This window comes from Seriola aureovittata, chromosome 9 (assembly GCF_021018895.1).
Source record: "Seriola aureovittata isolate HTS-2021-v1 ecotype China chromosome 9, ASM2101889v1, whole genome shotgun sequence".
Taxonomy (NCBI): Eukaryota; Metazoa; Chordata; class Actinopteri; order Carangiformes; family Carangidae; genus Seriola; species Seriola aureovittata.
Window position 1 is genome coordinate 10,538,212 of NC_079372.1, and position 23,068 is coordinate 10,561,279.

Consider the following 23,068-nt stretch of genomic DNA (forward strand, 5'->3'; position numbering starts at 1 on the left):
ATGTGACCTCACACTGTCTGTCTCCTTCACTGCCCGAGAGTGACCCCACGCACTGGCCAGACACAAATGCAACAACCACAGTCACATATACACACACACACACACACACACACACAAATGCTGACAGCTGAACAGGGTTCAATTTTTAATCGCGCTGATGACGTTCGAACAAGATGTCATGGTGCTTTTCCAGACGACTCGGGCCAGGAGGTTTGACAGGTCTGCTGAGCACATGTATGCAGAGCAGGGTGTGCCTCATCTGACTCAAAACTCTGACCCACAGCTCCACAGCTTTAACCGTACCGACACATCTGTCCTCAACCACAGGCGTCATGCCTAACATTCAATTATAACAATGTTTGGTTGAGCCATGACTCCCCGTGCTATGCGCAAAGCTGGAGTGTGTCTGTGGTTCTCTGGACCAACAGCAGCTGGTGAGTCAGAGTCAACACAGCACGGACCCCAGCAGAACTGCTTGTTAAAATGGAAGCCTTAATTAGACTGTGTTACAGCTATGTCACTGAAACCCCAATTAGAGCCAAGCAAATGCGCATTTTATACACTTCAGTGGCTTAACAAAATAATACAAAAGCAGTCTGTTTCACATAATTATCTGTTCAATACCTGAAGAATATTCATGTTCCTATCTATAATCTCTTCAACGTGATTGTGACAAAGCATCTTTCAGATGACAAACCAACGTCACAATCTTTTCCTTCTCCTCCTCCACAACTATCATTGGTAACCGTGGAAACAGCCAGACGAGCAGAGAGCCAGATTGATGACACACACAGCTCCACTCAGGGCAGATCTGTAGACTGATATATATACATAATGTATATATTTGGCTCCTATGCTTCTGGCGCCATCCCAGTCCTGAAAGTTTAGCAAACTGCCTCAGTGGGAGGTCGAAACATCTGCGGATGCAACGAGGAGTTTTAGGTCCTCGTGAAGAAGCACTATTAATAGCTCTCTCCCTCTCGTGGGAATGTGGATGCCAGCATTCGAACTGAACAATCACCCTGGTGACACTTCCAACCCCCTTTAGCACCTCCCCATCCCTCCTCTCTCCTCTGTTGCTCTCTCTCTGCAGAGAAGACAGAGATGGAGAAGTGCTGCTCAATGCCGCAGATCTCCCGAGATCAGACACCTGTGCCTTCCTCCAGAGCTGCACTTTACATACCATTTTAGCTGATGTCGTTTTCCCACTGATTGATTATTTTAACCTTGGAAGTGCTTCAAGTGAGTATGAAATGCATCCACCCCGCTTTCAAGTCTTTGAACAGTCAAGTAAGCAGCATTTAATGTAGCATTTAATTAAGTTGACTTTACTAATTCAATCAATTTGATTGTCATTATTAATTAACGAGGGCTGTCTCTTGCTCCCCATTGTCATTGTTTTAGCACAGCAGAACATTTTCCATCATCCTTTTTTTCCCACTTTGCAGCACTGAATGAGGGAGCAGTGCCCTCTAGTGCATTTATTCATGCACTTCAATCACTGACATGAATGTTTTATCATCATCTCCATTTCATGCTGACAATACAAGCTAGCATCATAGTCTAGTAGGAGACAGTCCCAGACAGGAGCCTAGGAAAGTTAATCGCTGTACTAGTCATTACTGTGAATTTCCTCTCTGAATGTAACACCATACAGTATATCTGAAGCTAATAAATGAATATCTGTCAAGTCTTTGTCATACTAGATTACAAATAAGATGCAACTCCAGGTGATGTCAAAAAAATGTTTTGTGCTTTATTTGAGCAAAGGTTGAACATTGTAATAGTGCACTTTAGTCAGTCTCTTTATCACAGTATTAGAAGGCACTGAAAGTGGGCGAGCTGGTGAGAATATGTGCTGTGTATTTAAGAAACTGTAGTATAGTATGAGTTTACATACACAGCACTGACAAATTCAAGTTTTGTAAAAGCCCCTGCACTTAGTCAGTCACAGTCAGTTAATATTATTGTTTACTTTAGCTGAAAAAGTGACTACAAATATTAGCTCTATACACAATACACAAGACTCATGCATACTATGGGAGAACATTACGCTTTTTTCCATTTTAAGAAATGCCAGCTATGTGAATTGGTGAGAGAATGAGTTGTGTTAATTTCAGCTTCTCAGAGATTAAAAAAAACATATGAGTAAGTACTTGTTTAAAACTTTATAGCTCTGAAAGCATACATGAGTTTGGCATAGCAAAGTGGCAAATTTCATGGCTTGTTCTTCTCACAGGGCTAGTTCTTAAGCATTCACAGCACATTAACAGTCTCATTTGTTCTCCTTTCCAACCTCAGCACAAGTAATGAAAACATCTTTAGCACCTTTACTGAGTCTTGCTGCAGAACAGTGAAGAAACGGACCAGTGCATCTCAGTGTCTCACCTTCTGTGGATATAAAGAGAGGCAACAAAGGAGTTTTAAGAAATATGGAAAGAGTGGTTTACATATGTAATTGAAGAGGTAGAAGGGCTTTAGATGATTTTATACACTGGTAATTTGTGATATTCAAAAGCCAGTGAGACATAAGACCGAGCACTTCTCCATCACTCTGTGTGACTCACCTCCGCAATAGTAGAGCATTGCAATACCAACTACAAAACTGAAACAGCTCAGGAAGAACACTGGTCCTGCCAAAGGAAAGAGAAGAGATACATTTCACTCATCACTGACTATTAGATAAATAAAACCTATATACACAGAAATATTGGATCAGTAATAAATGTGAATATTGGGTTGATTTCTTCCTTTTAAAAAGGATTTGAGTAAAAAAATTAAATGACGAAAGCAAACTGAAATGTATGAGTATATGGCAACGGTCAAGAGTCCAAAGCTGCTCTATGAAAACACAGCTGTCTTGTTGTTCACAGACTAAACAAACTGTAATTTCTTTGTATGACTGGGAGTCGGTGTCTCACTACATAGCTGATGACCCATTTCCCTGTTGACATACCTTTGACCCAGTGGATGTGCCCCTGACTGTTCAAAGGAATGCAGGACAGAGGAAGCTGTTTTGGAGTGGGGGGGTGGGGGTTTACATATGAGCTTAACTGACCCACAAAGCCAGAGCACTGAATGTAATGGGATGATGAATGGTGGAAAAGAGCAGAGCAGTGGGGCCCACATTCTGATTCGAGGGGTTAAAAGGTTCAGCAGACATCCACGTTTGCTGAAGAACAAAGCTTAGTTGGGCTTAAGGGGCTTATCTGTGGATCAGTGAGGGGTACGGAGGCACCCTGACACACACTCACACAAAGTGTATGCACACAACTTAAAAAAAAACACCCTAGCACCCTGGTAGTGATAAATGCCTACAAAAGGAATCAAACATGCAGATTAAAGGCTTGTTTTGGCCCATTAACAATAAATTATTATAACGTTGCACTACTATCCACCATTTCCCAAAGTGTAACATTTGTTTTGAGAATTAACTAACTAACTTTTCACCCAGCCACAAGTTTAAGTTCATACCAATCTTGTTTGACTGTATATGTAATCAATCAGTTGTCTTGTTTGTTAGTTCTTCACTCTGTAAAGTGTGTTGAGACACATTGCACTTTAAATAAACTTTGACTTGACTTGACAATATTTGTGCTGTTGTGTTTAAAAATGAACATGAAAACAACACAAAAACAGCTAAATTAATAAACAGAATAAAGTAACAGAATAGTTTAGGTCGGACACTGCCTGTATAAGAATGGGTTCACTATCTGCAAGAAGGCTGTTTAATGCAGGGGCATTCAGGTTTGATAGATGGCTGCTAAGCCCAATGCATTTATGAGCTCTGCTGTCTTGGATTCAAATAAAATATAAATCTTTTAGGTCTATATGAAATCAATCATGGCTACTGAGAAATGATTAATGTGAATTTTGTGCTTTCTTGGATTAACATGGTTGTTTTTTAGTAGACCACCAGAGAGGAAGCATATTAGTTCCTGCTCGTAGCTGCATCTCTACATGATGACAACATAAAGTAAAGATGATTGATTGCCTAATGTGATGGATTACCTAGATTTTAATATTGCTCTAAAATTAAAATGGAAAACAGATCATTGGTATTGTAAAGTCTACTATAGTAACTGGACTATAATTTGCAAAACCACCAGTATGGACCTTTCTGTTACACCAACACTCAAGTAGCAAATACCTAGATTTGCAATTTAACTTGAAAATATAAATGAAAAAGAGAAAAAAATATGTATTTCTCTACTGCTCTACTTGATCAGGTTTACCTCTGTCGTTAAGCACAAATCGCTCTGGGAGGACTGCCACATTTTTAGTCTGTTTCGGGTCTGCCATCTCTATAACAGAAAGTAAAAATGGTTTATGGGTAAACACCACACTGTAAATAACAGCCTGCAAAGTGTTGGATCCACAACGTAAGCTGCAGTCCAGGCAGCACATTGGCTTCTCTCTGTATCTTAAATAGGATAAACCTAACTAAGGCCAGACAGGGCAATTACACAGCAGGGGGGCCCACCATTATTGGACACCAGGAATGTTGCTAGTGAGATTTTTATGTCTCACTCAAAACACACTGGATAAAATAATCTTGAAACATGAAAGAATAAGTAAGAGGTGCACTTACAGAAAGATGAACTAATACAGACAACACAACTAGTGTAAGCAGAGAGAAGCTTTTCTGCCTGGTAATGTGTCGGTGTAATTACTTAAATTATATTATGCACAGGTATTTTAGAAAATGATGAACACACAGTTTCTGAAACCCATGAGATGATGTGTTTGAACAATGGGATATGACTATTCCACGCACGCACGCGCACACACGCACGTGCGCACACACGCACGTGCGCACACACACATGCGCACACACACGCACACACACACGCGCGCACACACACACACACACACACACACACACACACACACACACACACACACACACACACACACACACACACACACACACACACACTTTTGGAACTCTGGCTTTATTTACCAGGAGCTACTTTTTGTCATTATAGACAGTGTGCTATATATAAAACCTGCTCACATTCTGCAGAACACTTAATTTTATCTCCCCACTAAACTACTGCAAGATATTTCTGTACTGAAGTACATCTCAAAAACACATACAGATGTGAGTCTGCAGGGCCACAGCTTTTGAGTAGAGATCGTCCTCACCTGACTGCAGTTAGACTTTGCAATCTTCAGCCACTAAAACGCCTGAGAAGCCTTGCTCAGTGTTTTACCTCTTTGTCTGACTCTGGTGGGCAGGCTGGAGTAGACGTCCTCAGCGTGAATGTGAAGCCCTCTGTAGAATTCATGACACGCCTCCTCCCCCTTCCAGTGCAGGTGCTTCAGCAGCTCAGCTAACCGCACCTTGGTGGGTATACTCAGGTTCCTGAACTGCAGGGAGACACATGCTACGTGGAATCACTGCACATACCAATTCAAAATTAGCAGATTTTTGTCATTACCATATTTTATCTGTAATGACCTTATGTGCTTCCTTGTCAATGAGTATCTGGGGGTATATCCTGTTCAGCTGCAGCACAAGTCTGTCAACAAGTTCAGTGTCCATCCTCGGATCTGAGCACAGGAACTGTGCATCCCTCTGGAGCTGCTCATGGTAACAGTCAATGTCTAGCCGACGAAGACATAAATTACGACATTAAAGAAGAGACGAGTAATAAACAGCATCAGCTTTATTCCTAATTTCTAAACCCCGGACCCTGTGAAAGGTCAGAAACAGCTTATGACCCTTTACAATTAGAGCATGTTACAAAGCTCTAATCAGAGGTCTGCAGATTTTATGTCTAGTCTTAAATAGTTTCTTTGTAAGCTGGTCTTGGCATCAGTCCTGCTCTGAAAATAAGTGACTAAGAGGTTTATTCTCCTATTTAGAAAGGTGAATACACTTGCTGCAGAATTGTACATTTGGCCACGTTCTATACTAAAATCAGGTCACAGTAATGTGTGAGTATCACGTCTACAGAGTTATAAATAACAGAAAGATGTTACAATAGAAAATCAGAGAGGCCTGCAGTAAATACCAGTTCGGTGAGGTGCTTGTGTTCTTTGTTGACTGTTAAAGGTGCTGATGGTCATTTTTTGAGATTGTGCTTTGCAAAAAGATACAGCCTTGATTTAATTATATTACCTATTAGCAATACCAAATCCCACATTTTCCTTTCACCTCACCATCAATGTCCTTCCGAACTCATTCTCATGCTTTAAAACTAGATCATCAACACTGAGGTATCAGAGCAGCAGGCTCCATGAGCACAGTGGATAGTAGGGGGCATTATGACAAAAAGGCCATGTAGAGGTAAACATCCTAGTGTCTTTCAAGGGGTCCACAGGAGTTGTGAATCTTTACCTGTGCAGTTTCAGCTGATCAACAGAATGTAGAGATGCAACAAATCAAAACTGTGCAGCTTAGAGATTGGTGAAATAAGAGTTTGTCTTTTGTTACATTTTATTATCCAGTTGTCTGATCTGTATAGTTTTTCCGGTGTGTTTGTTGGTTCTTCTTCACACAATACAATTACCGAGATGGAGGTAGAATATCTTGCTTCAAACAAATTATCTAGGCCAATGTATAGTTCCAGCGAAGGTAAATAAAACTGCTTCACCCCAATGTCAGATTTATGCTAGTTCTTTATGAAAAAATTAGACCAAGCTCAGGATTTGAATGTGACTGACAGAGGCAGGAGCTTAATCATATATATCTTTAATAAAGGCCTGGAGGTCCCTGGAAATGGCAGTCCATAAAGTATTAAATAACAGAATGTAAATGGACCTGTCTATCAAACTGTCCCTGGTTTATTTTTAGGCCGGATTTTTTTTTGACAGGAAATCCAGGCTGCTTCGAGTGTTATGAAATAGCGTCCGAATAATTCTCCACATGAAGACGAAAATAAGATATTTACATCGCTATGGCTAAGATTACACTTAAAACAGTGAATTTTATGCAACAGGTGGCGCGCGCTCACTGCTCTGTGGGCGGTCACCGGTCCTATGTATCCTGGAAGACAGCACGCGGAGTTTACTGCAAATGATACACAACAAGACAAAACATCTTACCCTTGATTCACAAACCTGTCATACTGACAAACAAACGGCGTGAGGGACTCGCTTAACCGACCGACAGCCTCCCGGTAAAAAAAAAACTTCCTGTTCTTCACGGTGTGACGGTCCCTGCTGGTCCCGTTACATCAGCACGCTCGACCGCTGCGCCGCCCTTCGCCGCCCGGTGTCACATGACTGACCTCCGGGCCACATGACGATAATCAGGCCGCAGACTGACGGTGGACTGAAGTGACAGGCAGATTATCAACAGCAGCTACAGCTAAGCTTTCTGTTGAGGTGTCTTTTATCAGTTTATTTACTTCCCTTCTTCTGTTAGCAATGACAGAACTTTATCAATTAAGCCAGGCAATAATAATAATAATAATAATAATAATAATAATATAATAATAATAATAATAATAATATTCCGTTGCTTAGAATCCACTCACCATTTCTCTTGAATTCCTGTGTAGACTATAAATTATAGATGGGTGACGGATTAAAGGAAACACCAACATAAAGTGTCTTAGTGAGGTGCTGGGCCACCACAAGCCTCCAGGGCAGCTTCAGCTTCAGTGACCCACCTTGACAGACACTCTTTAAGGTTGTGAAACTGTACTGGAAGGATGAATACCATTCTTCCAAAATGTATTCCCTCATGATGGTAGCTTAGAGTGCTGCCAAACACGTCGATCCAAAATCAACCACAGTTGATTGCTCATGCACAGTATGGAAGCGATAATCCATTCATTATGTTTCTCCACTCATTTATTAACATTTTCCTTTAATTTCTCACCTACTTTTACATCATGACACAGAACATTCAAACTCGCTGTGATGTGGCCTTATCAAGTTGACTTGTAAATCTGCATTCATCCCTTAGAAAGAAATTTCCACTATTGCCCTCTTTCCATTGCAATACAGTCTCACTCATTGTCAATAGAAGTCTTTAATTGAATTACATTCCTTAAAAATTATATTTACAAACATGCCAGTCTAGTGCTTTCCAGTCGCTCCACTCCTCTTCCTCCTGTTGTGAACTATATCCCCATAGACATCTTAATCGTTAACCTCAACCTCATCACAACAATTTCATTTAAGCTCAATTAAGGTCAAGGAAATCCCATGACATTCTAATTACAGCGAGTCTCATCCAAAAAGGCTGGTGTCCTGAAAGTGCAATGGCTTCCCTTTTCAGACAGAGGGCAGTGTGCCATTACAGTTTACAAAAGGCACATGCGTCTGTCAGATCAGTATGCCTACAGAGCCCACTGTGTAGAACTGCACACATAACAATTTCAACAAGAGCAGGAATGTTCAGTGATTACTTCCTGTAGTCCTCATTGATAAAGTCGACCCTGTCGTACTTATTTGGTCATTAAACAAGTTCTTGACTGATGGTATTCACCTCATTAATATGTCCTCACACCGATATGATCCTTATGGAAAATTCTTTGGCCGGGTTTATATTCCTCGTGTTGGACTCGTCTGTGGTTGACGGGTTCGCTCCTGACAAACTGCTCTGCTGTCTTCCATACTGCCACACCAAACCAGGTCCTGCTGCTGAGATCTGGACCAGGCCTGAGCTCGTAGATTGGTAAGAGGACGGAGAAGGTCCGGGGTATTGAGGTGGACCAGAGATCTGTGCAGAATCTGGGTTTTGTGGTAAGAGAGGCTGGTCATAGTCATGCCCTGGTAGAGCAGCAAGCAGAGCGGTGGGGCCATTATATGTGCAGACGGGACCATAGGCGTATTCCTGATGACATCTGTGGAGGAAAAGACAGGAGGGTGTATCTTTAATGGTTCTGCTGGTCTACAGGGACACTGGAATTTTTTTTCCTCCCCTTTTCAGCATTTGAGCTACAGTCATTCCATGTCTCACCTGCAGGCTCGCATGTTGTCACACATGGCTGGGTTGTGGGTGTCCCACAGGGGGAGCATCTTCTCCTGGGTGTTGTTGTTGTTGTTCCTGCCTTTATGGCTGTAGCGAGACCTGTTGTCCTCCTGATGTTGGGCCTGTTCCTCCCATTGCCACACATCCGAGTCCCTGTTGAAATCAATTTAAAGCTTCATGTCAGTATTTCAGTTTCTAAATGCCTCACAGGAAACGAACTGACTCTCATCTTTGTTTTTCTCCCCCCAGTGCTTCAAGTGATGGAAAGTAACTAAGTGCATTTTGTCATTGCTCAGATGTCTGGGAGTTGTTAGTTTCATCAAAGACAAATTTCCTCACTAAACCTCCCAGATGGATACATATAGCCTACAGTAAATACTTGTGCAAAGGGTTGTAATTATCAAATATTTCTTTTTTAAAACAGTAAAGATTAAAGAAATTTATGTAGCAGAACTGTTTTTCCCCCTCTCCTACCCCTTTATTCATCTCACAACCCCTCAGATTTATCTTGTGACCCTTTGGAGAGGGCCTGACCCCCAGGTAGCGAACCAATGAACTAAATGACCTGACTTTATAAGGCAGTGAACAGAAGCTCCACCTCCACCTCAACTGCTACTTACACAAGATGTCTGATAATATAATGTAATGTAGCATACATCAATGTAGCTTTACTTTTGAGATGTTTAGATTTTAAACAAAGGCCTGTAATAGGGAACTTTTACATTATTGGTACTTTTAAGTAAACAATCTGAGTACTTCTTCTTGCATCTCACTCACGTCTCCTGCTCTTTCCTTTTGTCCTCTTTGATGCAGTCGAGCAAACAGCAGGTGATGAAGGCCACGGACATGAGGAGGATTATGGCTGAGCTTACAATGGATGCCAAAACAGCCACACGGAAGCCATAGTCCTCGTAGGGAGCCATAGCTGGAGTGAGAGAGAGGAAGACTGAATTATTGACTTTATTTCCATGTCATGCACACAACGTATTAGACAACTCCTGTCATCATGCAGCAAAATCCATGTATAACAATTCCTTTCCAGACTCAAAAACCACAAAATAAATGTTATCACTTAACTGAGGATTTACAGATAAAGTCTGACACAACTCTTTCATTGCCATGTGACCAGAGGAGACTGGCGGAAATAAGAAGTCATTTTCCAACAAAGTGCACTTGCCAGCTCGTCACGGAAAGGACAAGAAAACATAAATTCCATTTTTAATTTCTTTCAGTTTCACATCAGACAGCGTCTTCTCTCCCATGATGACTGATTCTGAAATATAATTAAGATCCTGCTCTTACTTTTCCACTCACTCGACAAAATAATGACTAAAAGCACACCTGCTTGAAATTATTTTTCTCTCCCTGCATTAGCATTAATATTCTTCTTTAATCAGCTTTGTCCCCGAGCAACAAATTATTTTCTCTCAAACGTGTTCTCACCTAATCTGGAGCATTAATTATTGCGAGCCAAAGAGGCTACTATCTTAAGGGTCGTCATGTAACATTGCCCATGGCCACAATGCATATCACATAATGTTTCATATATACTCCGTCTCTTCAGAGTAATGACAAGACAGACAGTTCAGGGGAAGTTTTGCAGCCACTGCAGTTCTACAAGTAAAAGCATTTGGAACATTTAATCTGCACAAACACACACACACACACACACACACACACACACACACACACACACACACACACGCGCACACGCACACACACACATTTTGGTTATAGATTCATAAGGTGATATGCATATCGCTAAAGCAGAAGAATCTTTCCTGTTATTTCAATATTAACTGTCATTTCAGGGTCTTTGTTTCGGTTCTCTGCTTCTACTTACGTTTACAGTAGGTTTCCCCCACCCAGTGGGTGCTGTTGGTGCCCATGACACACATCAGCTCTCTTCCTACCAGTTTGTGTTTGGCTGGGCACTGCAGGGAAATGACTGTGCCCACATTGGTGCCATTGCCCTGGATGATTTTCTGGGTGCCCAGGGCAGGCAGCGGCATGGGTGTGCACTGAGCCTGGAACTGACCTAAAAGAAAGAGCTGACAGTGAGCTGATGATAAATCAGACTGTGTTATGAAAACAGTGGTCATGATTGAATTATGTTGCAGCTGTTAAATATGCAGTAATCAGCAAAAGTTCACCCAAAGTTGGAACACATGTATAATTCATGTTATCTTCAAAAGAAATTTGTATTCACAGAAATGATCAGACAACTCGGAATTCAAAAGTAGCGCAACAACAATTCAAGGTGAACAATATGAACAACAAAGAAGAATGGAGCACTGCAGATGAGATTGAGAGTGGAATGGGACAGTCATTCTACAGCTATCAGCGCTGAACCCCTGTAGGGCTGCACAGCACTGCGTGACAAAACATTGGCCCCCCTCCCCGCAACACCCTGGTGCTGTGCTGCATCGAATTCTAACAGTATCGAAGCAGGAAAAGAGATAAATCATTAAACAAAACGCCTGCAAGGCTGGTGGAAACACACAGGCCATCTGGAGCCATGCTAAACAACTGGTTATCATACAGCACAGCACAGTGCTCAGCATATTACAGGAGGTCTCAGCAGTCTGGCACGATGAATCTACAACATAAGTATCACTTCATCATGAGGCAGGCTGTTGGAATGCAAATAAACACAATGACATCAACTTGGTGATTTCCAACACAACTGGGAAGGATGATGTGTGATGGGATCAGGTCCAGGAAAAGTCCAAAGCAGCTTGTTTACTGAGGGAAACCTGCTCCTGGTTTTCGCTAGAAACAACGTGACAGGTAGGAGATTTCCTCTTTGTGACTATTACACGAAGAAAAATATCCCAAAAAATGTGAGGTTGGTTTCCAGGAGAGACATGCTGTGCAGTTGTGTCACCACAAGAGGCAACAAACCATGGCAAAAGTTTGGGGCTTCATTGACAGACAGACAGACAGACACGGAGAGGGAGAGAGAAAGAAAGAAAGGAAGAAAATGCATATTTTCTTGTACAGCCTTACACAAGCTTCTGTTTAAATTTTACCATGACACTGGGCTAGACACAACTGGGATAAATACTCCCCTGAAGCCTTTAGCATTAGCTCACCATTTTCAGGTTTATGTAACACAAGGATGCACTTCGTTGCTGATAAGCAAAGAGCATCACTTTTATGTAACGTGTGTGTGTGGTAATGTGTTTGTGTGTGTGGTTGGGTGAGCGTGCATGTGAGCTGCCCAGCTGTGCATTGGTGTGAGGAGCCTCCCCTTTTCATTTCCTCTTTCTTTTCTCTCTTTTTGAATCAAATGATGAGATCTGGAGGAAAGGTATTTGTGATGCTCACTAGATTTTCACTCAACTATCCCTTAATCTGACACCTAACGTGCTTGGCTTTGTATGATGCAAGATATGTTTATAATTTCCATATATTTCTGACAAATGGCCACGCACACACACAGATCAATACGAGACATCATATTATATACCTTGACTATTAATCCTATAGCAGTTATCAGGAAACTGCTATCACAGCAAATACTGTGGGTCCCTAAAGTAATAGCTTATTGCACATGAGGAAATAAAGGTCTACCACTAACGCAACACACACACACACACCAGATAAATGTTGCAATTATGTTTTTTAGAGGCCGGTGTTTGAATAGGGCACACAACTTAGATGCATTCACATGTTAATATGTAAAACCCTAATATACAATCTTTTAGTTGCGTTAAGAATAGAACTGGTGAATAAGTGCAAAGTGCCAAAACAAATCTCCTCCTCACACAACCTACGCGCTGGACTCCAGTATAAATTAGACACCATATGTTGTGTTATTTTATCTGTCTTACCTAAGTTATTCCGGTCACCGCCATCATCTTTGTTTGTAAAATCGGTCCTGGACACATCTGCTATTGAAGCCGTTGCCGCTGACATGGTGGTGACAGACAGACAGCCGCCCCCCCGGTCCACACTCCGCTCTTTTAGTTATGCCTGCGCAGCGGTGTTCCTCTGTGCCCGGTACAGAGTAAACAAGCCGGGATTCCGTCGCTGGAGTCGAGCTTGAGCTTCTGTGTGATTTTATTCGCCTCTCTACCTCCCAGCGCACAGCTTGTCATCCACTGAGTCCTCCCACAATTCCTCCTCACCGCAACAGTCACTTATTCTAATGCCCGGGTCGGACAGTGCGCTGTCTGCGCCTGCTGTCGCGCAAGAGGATGAGCGCTCGAGTCGAGGACGAGGAGAGATGAAGTGATCGGTCGAGACCTTGTTGACAGAAACAAAAATGACTTTGAGGATTAAACCAGGTCAGGTCAAGTTGAGTATCGTAGCTGCGCTTTGTGGGGAGGACAGTGATGAGTAACTACAGCAGCAATAAACTGCTCTTTCTGAGCAGGATGTCGCACCGCTGTTCTAGATGGGCCTATCAGGATGTGGTGCTTCAGACAGGGTTGAAAATATGCAAAACACACATCATAAGTGACGTGAATTGAGCTCATCTTTAAGAAACCTGAGGCCATTAAGACAATGGTTCTCAAACTTTTTCACTTCAAGGAACCCTAAACTGACAAAAATTAGACTATGGACCCCCATTTGAAAAGACTTTGTCACAGGGTCCCCATCTGATAAGATTTGTGCTTAGGATTGTTTTAATAGACCAACCCATGTTTAAAACCCAAGACCAAGATAGTCATACATTCCGTTATTGTGTTACTTATGGACAGAATTAATATTATTATTATAAAATTAATTATTTATTTATTCTTGCTGGGGACTCCTGAGAACATCCTCAAGGACCATTGGGGGTCCCAAGAACCCACTTTGAGAACCACTGCATTAAGCTTGCAGCTTGAAGAAATGTAAAGAAGTGTGAGAAAGGTGTGTGTGTGTGAGAGAGATGGGGATCTTTCAGCTGAGACCAGTCAGTGCTGTTTGTGCGTCACACAACAGATTTCAGTGAAATTTACATAGCATGGGATAAATTTGAAAGTATAATGTCAAGACTCCTGTTTCTGTATTTTTACTACACCTCTGACTGCTTTGAGGTTGGGTTTTTTCACTTCTCTTTCTATGCCTTGCTGCGTCACAGCTGGGTTGGGCTTGCCATGTGAAACCAATGGTATGAATCATTTAATTGTAGTACTGTGTTGCTTTACTGACATTTTTGTGATGATGATAATATAAAAGAAACAAGAAGTTAAAAAAAAAATCATGAGGGAAAAATACCTAATGTGTTTTTCTCCACTTGGGGAAAATGCAGTAGGCTAAGTCTGGCATTTAGCCTACAACATAAAACAAAAACACATCAACTCCACACAGGTTCCTGTTTTCATGGTTGCGTTCACATCCAAAAAGCAGCACTTTTCTCTTGTTGAAAGTGTGTGTTGGTCTAATGTCATTGAGAATTCTGGGCATGCATGAGCCAGTTTCTGCTGTGGGTGATAAGTGTCTCCACAGGCGCAGCTCTGTTCACCTGAGCACACCCCACACACCACCTCACACACACCAGGAGCCTCTGTTCAGACAGCAGTTTGTCTCATCATTCATGAATATATTAGCATAGCTGATTAAAAGACTTGAGAACTATGTAAATGCTCAAGAGCTATGTGCATAACTGCCTTAATATACATTGTTTATTGTGTCCTTCATGTCATGGAGTAACACAGTTCCACACCCTCATCTACATAAAACTTAGGAAGCAGAAGTATGTGTTGTCGTTGTCTGGACAATTATTTCCACATAACTTGTCATCAGTTTGCGGGCATGAAACAAGTCTCCTAAAATGTATACATTTACAATGCAACTCTTGACTTCAGCTCCCAGTATGACACATAGTTATAGCAATAGACTGAATTTTAATGTAGTCGAAAGCATCCACAATCTCTGAATGTGCACCTCCCTTAAATACTAAATGTCCACAGTAGTGATACGGTGTTTAAGAATATTTTGCATTACGTTCAGTTAGGCGAGGAGGATGAGGAGGAAGAAGGAGACACATGGAAAGAGATGCAGTGGATGAGGACACTTTGAGAAATTAGTCTGCTCAAAGTGTTCGAGTTTTCTTCTGATTTGGAGACGGTTGCTCCAGCAACAGTTAATGTGTTCTGCCATTGTCTCAGCAGGTACAGTTTGGACTCCCAGTGCCTTCCACTTTATTCTCTACCCAGGTCTGTGTGTTCTGTACTTTGTGCAATCCAATAGACAGCCAGGAGGCTTGCTAATGAAGCCTGGGACAGTCAATAATGTCTCTGTATTAAAAAAGAATCAAGCTGATAGTCAGTATTTTGCTTACCAAGTGGTATCATTACCAAAATAATTAATGAACTAGATTTCAATACAAAGAACTGGAATGCAGAAACTTGAAAAAAGAAACCGTAAGAGGGAAAAAAGCAGAAATGCACAAAGAAAGGTTCACTTGACCAAAAGGAAAAGGCTATCCGGCTGTGCTATTTTATTATTAATCTTATCTTCTGACAAGAGAGACAGAGAAAGGTGAGGAAGGTGAGCGCTGCGTGTCCGCTCTGCCCCTGACACAGTGTGACACAGTGGCTCTGCTCGAGGGGTGGTTGGCGGGTGGAGGGGCCCACTCCATCTCACTGGTAATTAAGCAGAGCAGGAGGGGCACCACCTCACAGTGCCAACGGCCGTGTGCTCAAACCAGGCCACATATGGCTGGAGGTCTGGGTGGAGGAGACTGAAGGTGCCTTCTCTGAACGTGTCCTTGGTTAATTCTCAAAGTGATAAAACAAATATCCAGTGAGATGTTAGTGTGAACAGCTTGACCATCCAGCACCGGCAATGATGCAATTATAGCTTCTCCATATACGATCAAAAGCTTTGTTGAGCGATTTCTGATATGCAAACAAAGCCCACTGTGGGTCACTGTTATAAATGAGCCATCATATGAAAACCTGCAAATCAAGCTAGATATTTAACTACTGAAACTTGTGGTTGTTAAAATGGACTGCTTAAGGATGAAATACATCCTAGAGACCACATCATTAAAGATGAATGCTGACATATACATGTGGTTCACATTCATTGTTAAAGTAAGTAGTGACCAAATCCTAAATGACATCCACATTCTCTCTTTCTTTCAGTCACACACTGGCGATCTGTCCATAACATCATTAACACTTCTCTCTCCCTATTCTGTCTGTAATCACTGAACAAATCACTTTTTCTGGCTGGATTGTGGCCACCAGCGACCGGGCCGCTCCATAAATCTAAACCTCTATATTCTTGCTGAGAAAGAAAGAGAGAGAGAGAGTGAGAGAGAGAGAAATAGAAGGGAGAGGAGATACGAAATGGGTGGCAGGAAAGAGGAATGAGACTTTAGGAGGAAATTGAGTTGATCAAGCATTTCTTTGCCACAGTACATCCTCAGACGTGCACAGCTTGCAAGGCAAAAGGTTACATGCACAACGTTTCTCAGATAACACAAAGGGACAGTATTACTGTGGCAGTGCTGGGAGGAGAAAGTTAGTCAATTATGCATAGATTTAATCAGAGATTTGTTTGATATTGAAGGCACCTTTAAAATCCACAACAACACATAACTAGAGCAACATGTAACCACATTCAGCAAAGGCATGTGGATGTCAACCTGCAAGGTAAGGCTGCTGGTGCCAGCATTTCTAACATTAGCCACACTTGCCAAACCGATAGGACATTTTCCACCGGCAGACTCTGTGATCCCGCTAGAAAAGGTTACGTGGCTCATCAGAGTTTTCTCGCTTTTGCATTGGTCTAAATTTGAATTTCAGTTTAATCGACATGGGAAATTAGTCATTAGGAATATCCCTAGTCTGAACCAAGGTGGTGGACCAACTGACGAACATTTGCACCCCTAAAGCCACACTGCTAGCATGGATAAAAATGCAGATATTGTAAGTAATTTATCATTTTATTGACCACTGAGGAGACACTGTTTTTTGACACCGTCCATTAGAGTGATAAATCAGTTGTTATATCACATTGCAGCGATACTTCCCTAAATATGTAATTCCACAGCCTGGCACCTTATACTCTCGCCACTTCTGTCACCAGAGAGGAAGACAAAAGAGATGTGAGCAAAGAGGGAGAAAGTGTAAGAAAGGATGAAAAATAGCAAGAAAATTGCCTCAGTTTTATTGTGTCACAACTACCCTGCAGGTCCCTTAAGTGTTTCAACATCCATGTGTGCCAGCAGTGTTAATACAACTAGTGCAACCGGGGACGAGTCCCACTGTGGAACTGACAGAGAGCTGACAGCCCAATGGTGCTGATGACAACAAATAAAGGATGACAGAGTTTTGTGTGTGTACTGAAAGAAAAGAGGAGTGAAAGAAAAGTGATAAGGTAGCTTGGCCTGAACACAGAAGACATCTGTAAGGTGAGGTGCAGTGTACAGAATTGTTAAAGTGACCGTTCAGGTTATTTGATGTGGGGTTGTGTGAGGTATTTATCTATAGTCGGTGTATTACCTGCAGTAGATTCAGATCGGCGCCCTCCCAGTTTGTTAAAGCAGCCAGGATTACCGGCACAGAAGCTGAGCGTTGCACTGCTGTACAAGGCCAGCCTCAAAAACGTGTCATAGCCACTTGAAAAAAAAAAAACCCCCACTGAAAAAGCCAATATCAAACATCAATCTTAAACTGATATTGTCTTTTTTTCAGTGGGCATTTTTTAAAAATTGACTAAAACAGGTGTTTGTGGCTGGCCCCATCCACAGCAGTGCATCGCTGAGCTTCTGTGCCGGTAATCCTGGCTGCTTTCACAAACTGGGAGGGCGCTGATCTTAATCTACTGCAGATAATACACTGACTATGTATAACTACCTCACACAACCCCACGTCAAATAACCAGAACTATCCCTTTAATCTCCAGCAAACAGAGAAGGCTGCATCACTTTTGTAAAATTTTGCAAAGGAGAGACTCCTGAGAGAGAGAACAGATATGGCGCTGAGTTTCAGGCCAGAGACCTTTAGAGGGGCAGGTGCAAAACTGAAAATGGGCAGATAGGAAAAGACTGTAAAACACTATACATCAACATAACAGACAGCATAACCTGTTAAATTATAGCAACCCATATCCAAACCGAACACAATGGAACCACACAACAAACCACATCATACTATGCCATTGATTATCACCTGTTAAACATCACAGAGTAGCATTAATGTGTGGACGGGCTTGGATTTTATTGTTACTGTTTACCACTGCAGGCAGGACCACTATAAAACTTATGTTGCAAAACTGATGCACGATTTCAAGGTGATGCTGGTGTGTAAGGACAAAAAAGCAGGAGACACACACACCTTTGCTCCTTAGCCAAAGTGCTGATCCAGAATCTGTCCTTATTTATTTCTATTGCTATGATTACATAGATAAAAAGCAGTCAATATCAAAATAGTGTACTTATATTATTCATGTTCAGTTTGTTTGACTATGTGTGCGACCATATGATTTGAGCAAGGCAGAAAACGTATTAAATGTTTAAGCTGCACGGATAAGTCAGTTACAGTGAATATCTACCTGCATATTAAATTCCACCAAATTGGTAGACGCCATTAAATAGTCGGCACCATCATTAACTAAATTAGCTGCCATCTTGTGTTAATGTTACTTGAAAATAAAATTACACATTCGCTAAAATAGTGGACAAATACAATTCTCCCACGACACAAGAAAGTAACAAAGACAAGGCGCCTGTCAAAACCTGCTCATAGAGCAGCATAACTGTTGTTAGCTAGCGGCTAGCGGCTAACGGCTGCTTGTACTGCCAAAAATGCAAATACACACACACGTGCATGTTCACCTCGTCTTGTAAAATACACCAAAACAATGCCCGTATAACACCGGTGCAAACTCCACTTACCTGCATTTGAAGTTCCCCCTTTGGAGAGTGAAATAAAATCCCAACATTTGTTAGTCTTTGTCTGCGGCGTCCTGGAGTGCAGCTACAACTCTGTTAGGACACGTGACGGATGACCTTAGGTTAAAGGCCATCATGTGACACAAACTGACTGTCCGCAGCCAGCTCATTTTATTTATAGCCAAATTCGTATTCATTGTTAAATGTTTATCTTGATAAGGGCTACGAGCAGGCATTCACAAAATAAATAAATAAATATAAAATCAACTTAAAATACCTCCCCACCTCACCATCATTGGCGCATGCATGCTGAGTTAAATAACAGAGAAAGAATAAATGTGATTTTCATATCAAGGCTGCCATGGTCTGGTGGCTCCACTGTTAAATTAATCCAGGTCTTATCTTGGGTCTTTTTTCACTGTGTGTTCATCTTCCTCCATTCACAGGACAAAACATAAGTGCTACTATTATTATTGTCGACATCTAATGAACGTGGCCTCAGCAGACCTTTTATTGCTGATTGCTGTTATTCCAAATGAGTCTTTGTCTGTTTCAGTGAGCTTTAAAAGCCGTCATGTTGCTCCATGTCATTTCACAATGTTCCATACAAGTTGATGAGATGTTAGATGTTCTGTATAATAAGATATTCAGGTCTGGTGTTTTCAGCATCATTTGTTCAATGGCCCAGAGTAGACAGTGCTCAGTTATGGATGGTGTTTTCTTCATTAGGCTGCAGTATAACTTAATTTAGTGTAAGTGTGAGCGAGTTCACACACATTTGCATATTTGTCAGAATAAAACAGGTGCGAAGCTCAGGGGGATACATTAATATTAGGTTTACTTAGGAATGAATAGAGAAACACTCTATTTTTCCATAAAATGGTGCTGTTTTGTCTTGCGAGAGGGTCGAAATTTGAGGGAGAGGCAAAGTCATGGGTGTTCAAGCTAATGGAACCATAGATAATATAGTTCTTCTGAGGCCATTCTGGCCATTCATTTAAATAGACCTCAAATCATCATCATCAAATCCAGCTTAACGATTTCCAATTAGCATATAAAGATAGAATGACCACCCTCTCCAGTGGCTGTGAATGTAAATGAGATTTTGTCTTTTTTCCACCTCCACTCTGGCTGTGAATGAGACAAAGAAGTGAATGATGTTGTCTCTGGTGATGTAGTGTTACTATTACAGCAATTCATCATCATCATCTAGTAAATCTCTATCATGTACCGTCAGACCTTCAGTAGGACATTTTCCCAGGGCGTCTGATGGATTTTTGTTTCAGCGATGAGGCCAGATTGTCAAGTGTTCAGATCCTTCAACAGTTTTGAAAATCTACTTCAACTGTGTCTAGGATTGAACTCCCTGAAAATCTTTTGGTGAATTGAAAGAGAAAATATCAAACTTGCATCAACAACAAGGTGTACTTTGTGCCTCTTTGTGGTAGACAGACATGGTTTCCTGTTAAGAATGTTGTCCGACATCAAAAACACAGACACAAGTAATGAAACTGGAGGGAACCACCCCTCCACTAATGTACGATGTACTGGAGTACAAAACACGACACAAGCAGGAAACAGTTGCAGCCACATCCTTTACAGGAATAGAGAACTGTCTGCTAGCTTCACCACCGACTGCAGTGAAGCATCTGTATTTGTGTGGGGGTGTTGCTGCAGATATAATGGCTAAGGGCAGCATGATGCAACACCTCCTGACTATGCATGACCCCTGTTTTTAAGCAAGGATACGTGGTCAAAGTGGAAACCAAAAGGGTTTTTTTCTGTGGTTGTCTTAGGGCATCTCAGATTCAGCTTGTATAACCAGACACCAAATTTACCTCATCTTCCATTCTAAACTATTGGACTTGAATTTACCACAAACAAAACTGCTAATGAATGATTACTGCTGGATATGTATAGAGGGTTATGCTTTGCTAACAAGTTTGTCATATCAACTTAAAAGATGATTATATGCCAACTTATTATGCCTCCATACTGGTGACAGCCAGGGCCAGGTAATGCAATATCTCTGTAATGCCATGAGGGAATTTATTCAAATTTGACAGAAATGTCCACTTGGTCATGATGACCTCTTTTTGGCCTCTTGAGGGAATTTGTTAAGATTTGGCACAAACATTCACGTGAACTCAAAGGTGAATTGATTAGAATTTGGCGGTCAAAGGTCAAAGGTCTCTGTGACCTCACAAAACGCAATTTGGCCATAACTCACAAATTCATACAATAATTATGACACAGTTTAACCAAAATATCCATCAGGATAAAATGAAGTGATGACATTTTCTGTCCAAATGGTCAAAGGTCAACTTTACTGTGACATCATAATGTTCTGCAGAAAACACTCATGCTGTAACTCAAGAAGAGGAGATGACCATACTTGCTGCAACTTGGCTGGTTGGAGGAGGCATACAACCACCAGGCGATAATTCTAGTTTCACTCGTGACACTTGAGGCCTGCAAAACGATCCAGCATTTCACACAAAAAAAACCCATAATTTATTCAATCAAGGTCTGGAGTTTTGAACCACATCAAGGTCTTTACAGGCTTCATTAATGCTAACACTAGCATGTTAGCATTAATCTTATTACAGCTGAGTTAATGAGAATCCAGTCATTGTCAAGAGAAGAGAAGAGAAGAGAAGAGAAGAGAAGAGAAGAGAAGAGAAGAGAAGAGAAGAGAAGAGAAGACTGTGCGCGAAAGGTAATTTGTTCCTCCCAGTTTTCCCAAATAGTCAGCAGGGTGTGTGTATTCAGTGGTTTGGGAATGCAAAATAGAAATGTTTCTGGGCTAGACGGATGTACAGGACACACTCATGCACAAACACACACACAAACAGCTGGTAAGAGGCTTATGCTCCAGCGGCATATACAGCTCTTCCATTAAACCTTTCTCCACTGCTGTTGTGAAAGAAGAACAAGCAGCACACAGCCGTAGCCACAACCAGAAAAAATTATCGTCATCTAAAATTTTCTGCTTGGCTTTGGCTTTTACCTACAACCATTCTCTATTACATTTTTGGCAACAATAATGGCTCAGTTCAACTAACCTTGCCTTTTGTGCTCATTCAAAGAGGTCTGTGCCCTTGATGAATAGAGCCATTAAGGAAAGCCTTGAGTGTTATGCTGGAGGTCAGTTCAACAAGTTGCAGCTCCACTGCAACCTTGGTAGAGTCAGCTGTTACTGGCAAACACACATAAAGACCTGAAAGCAAGAAAGAGGCGTGTGAGACAGAGGTGCAAAAAAATTGTACAGCTGCATTACTCAACAAAAACACACCCTCTCACCAACAATTATGAATAAGCAAAACTTCCTGCTACAAACTTTGGTTGTCAGTCAACTAAATCTTCAATTTTACAGCTGGGAAAAAAATTGCTCAGAGTTATTTTAAAAGAGAAAAAAAGTCAAACAACAACGCAGAGCCTTGGGTTTTCTAGGAGAGGACTCTGGAGAGATGATGAGAGCTTATCTCAGCATGGTCTCTGTCCTCCAGTAGACACAGTACCCTCCCTGCTCCACTCTGTTCTAGATGTACAGCATGTAAAACTATGACAGAAGGAGGCAGTCAGCAGTTTGCTCTCTATCTCTGCACCACAGCTCACAGCTCCACAGAGACACCAGCCTTCCAATTCATCATTTTGACACTTAGTGTTGACTTGCTAAATAAAGAAGTTATGGTTCATACCACCTATCAATAGCTGTCCACTGTCCTTTTTTTGAAAATGCACATCGATATGTTTATGCCCACAAGAACTGCAAAAACAGTGTAATGGCTGCAGCGAGGAAACAGGGAGGTTGGAAGATGAAGCTGAATCAAATCAAGATGTAGAAACATGGACCTAAGGCAACTGCAACAGCTTTTCCACACCCATGTCACGCCTTCTGTTATATACACATACGTACTGTATCTTAGGGGTGAAATCATCCGTGTAGTTCAAGTACCGAACACTTTCAGTAAAGTTTTTCTGTAATCTATGTCTTTCCCTTTCTTGTTTCATTTGTTCTGTCTATTGAGGCCTGCAAAAATAAATGTACTGTAACCTGTACATGTGTGAAGTATGAATTACCCAACCACAATACAAGGTATGTTGTGTGCAGGGTGGTTGTTTTCATACTGAACATGCAAACACACAGATACACTTTTATAAACTGAAACCAATACCTGTGTGTGAAGTTGATCTATGCTTAGATTGTTTGAACAGTACATTTCTTTAATGTTTACTTTTTTGTGATGCACACAAATGGCGTCTCTGGACTCATCATCTTCTGACATCAGATT

The 23,068-nt window shown here is 41.5% G+C and overlaps 2 protein-coding genes across 4 annotated transcripts; both read right to left on the minus strand.

Annotated features, from left to right (window-relative positions):
• Positions 1 to 1,731: 1,731 nt before the first annotated feature.
• Positions 1,732 to 7,209, minus strand: LOC130174205 (caspase recruitment domain-containing protein 19-like). 3 transcript variants are annotated; one of them, XM_056383820.1, is made up of 6 exons: positions 7,069 to 7,209; positions 5,465 to 5,610; positions 5,217 to 5,373; positions 4,236 to 4,304; positions 2,568 to 2,633; positions 1,732 to 2,391 (listed from the first exon to the last, which is right to left on the minus strand). In XM_056383820.1, exons 1-6 carry the CDS (start codon positions 7,073 to 7,075, stop codon positions 2,276 to 2,278), a joined length of 561 nt encoding a protein of 186 aa, XP_056239795.1. In that variant the 5' UTR covers positions 7,076 to 7,209; the 3' UTR covers positions 1,732 to 2,275. The 3 variants fall into 3 exon arrangements, with proteins under 3 accessions (XP_056239795.1, XP_056239796.1, XP_056239797.1); XM_056383821.1 differs by having other exon boundaries at positions 7,054 to 7,209; XM_056383822.1 differs by lacking the exon at positions 4,236 to 4,304.
• A 579-nt stretch (positions 7,210 to 7,788) lies between these two features.
• LOC130174228 (uncharacterized) lies at positions 7,789 to 13,324 on the minus strand. The gene is made up of 5 exons (XM_056383872.1): positions 12,769 to 13,324; positions 10,776 to 10,970; positions 9,710 to 9,857; positions 8,921 to 9,085; positions 7,789 to 8,804 (listed from the first exon to the last, which is right to left on the minus strand). Exons 1-5 carry the CDS (start codon positions 12,851 to 12,853, stop codon positions 8,462 to 8,464), a joined length of 936 nt encoding a protein of 311 aa, XP_056239847.1. The 5' UTR covers positions 12,854 to 13,324; the 3' UTR covers positions 7,789 to 8,461.
• Between the last annotated feature and the right edge of the window lie 9,744 nt (positions 13,325 to 23,068).

Bases quoted from the DNA above. Each gene is read 5' to 3' on its own strand.
- LOC130174205 (XM_056383820.1), bottom strand. The intron at 5,374-5,464 runs GTCATTACAGAT...GTCTCCCTGCAG, and splicing joins TTGACAAGGAAGCACATAAG to TTCAGGAACCTGAGTATACC. The intron at 4,305-5,216 runs GTAAAACACTGA...TTTCTGTTATAG, and splicing joins CACCAGAGTCAGACAAAGAG to AGATGGCAGACCCGAAACAG.
- LOC130174228 (XM_056383872.1), bottom strand. From the start codon at position 12,853: ATGTCAGCGGCAACGGCTTCAATAGCAGATGTGTCCAGGACCGATTTT. The intron at 9,858-10,775 runs GTAAGTAGAAGC...CTCTCACTCCAG, and splicing joins GGGGGAAACCTACTGTAAAC to CTATGGCTCCCTACGAGGAC. The intron at 8,805-8,920 runs GTGAGACATGGA...TTTCCTCCACAG, and splicing joins GACAACATGCGAGCCTGCAG to ATGTCATCAGGAATACGCCT.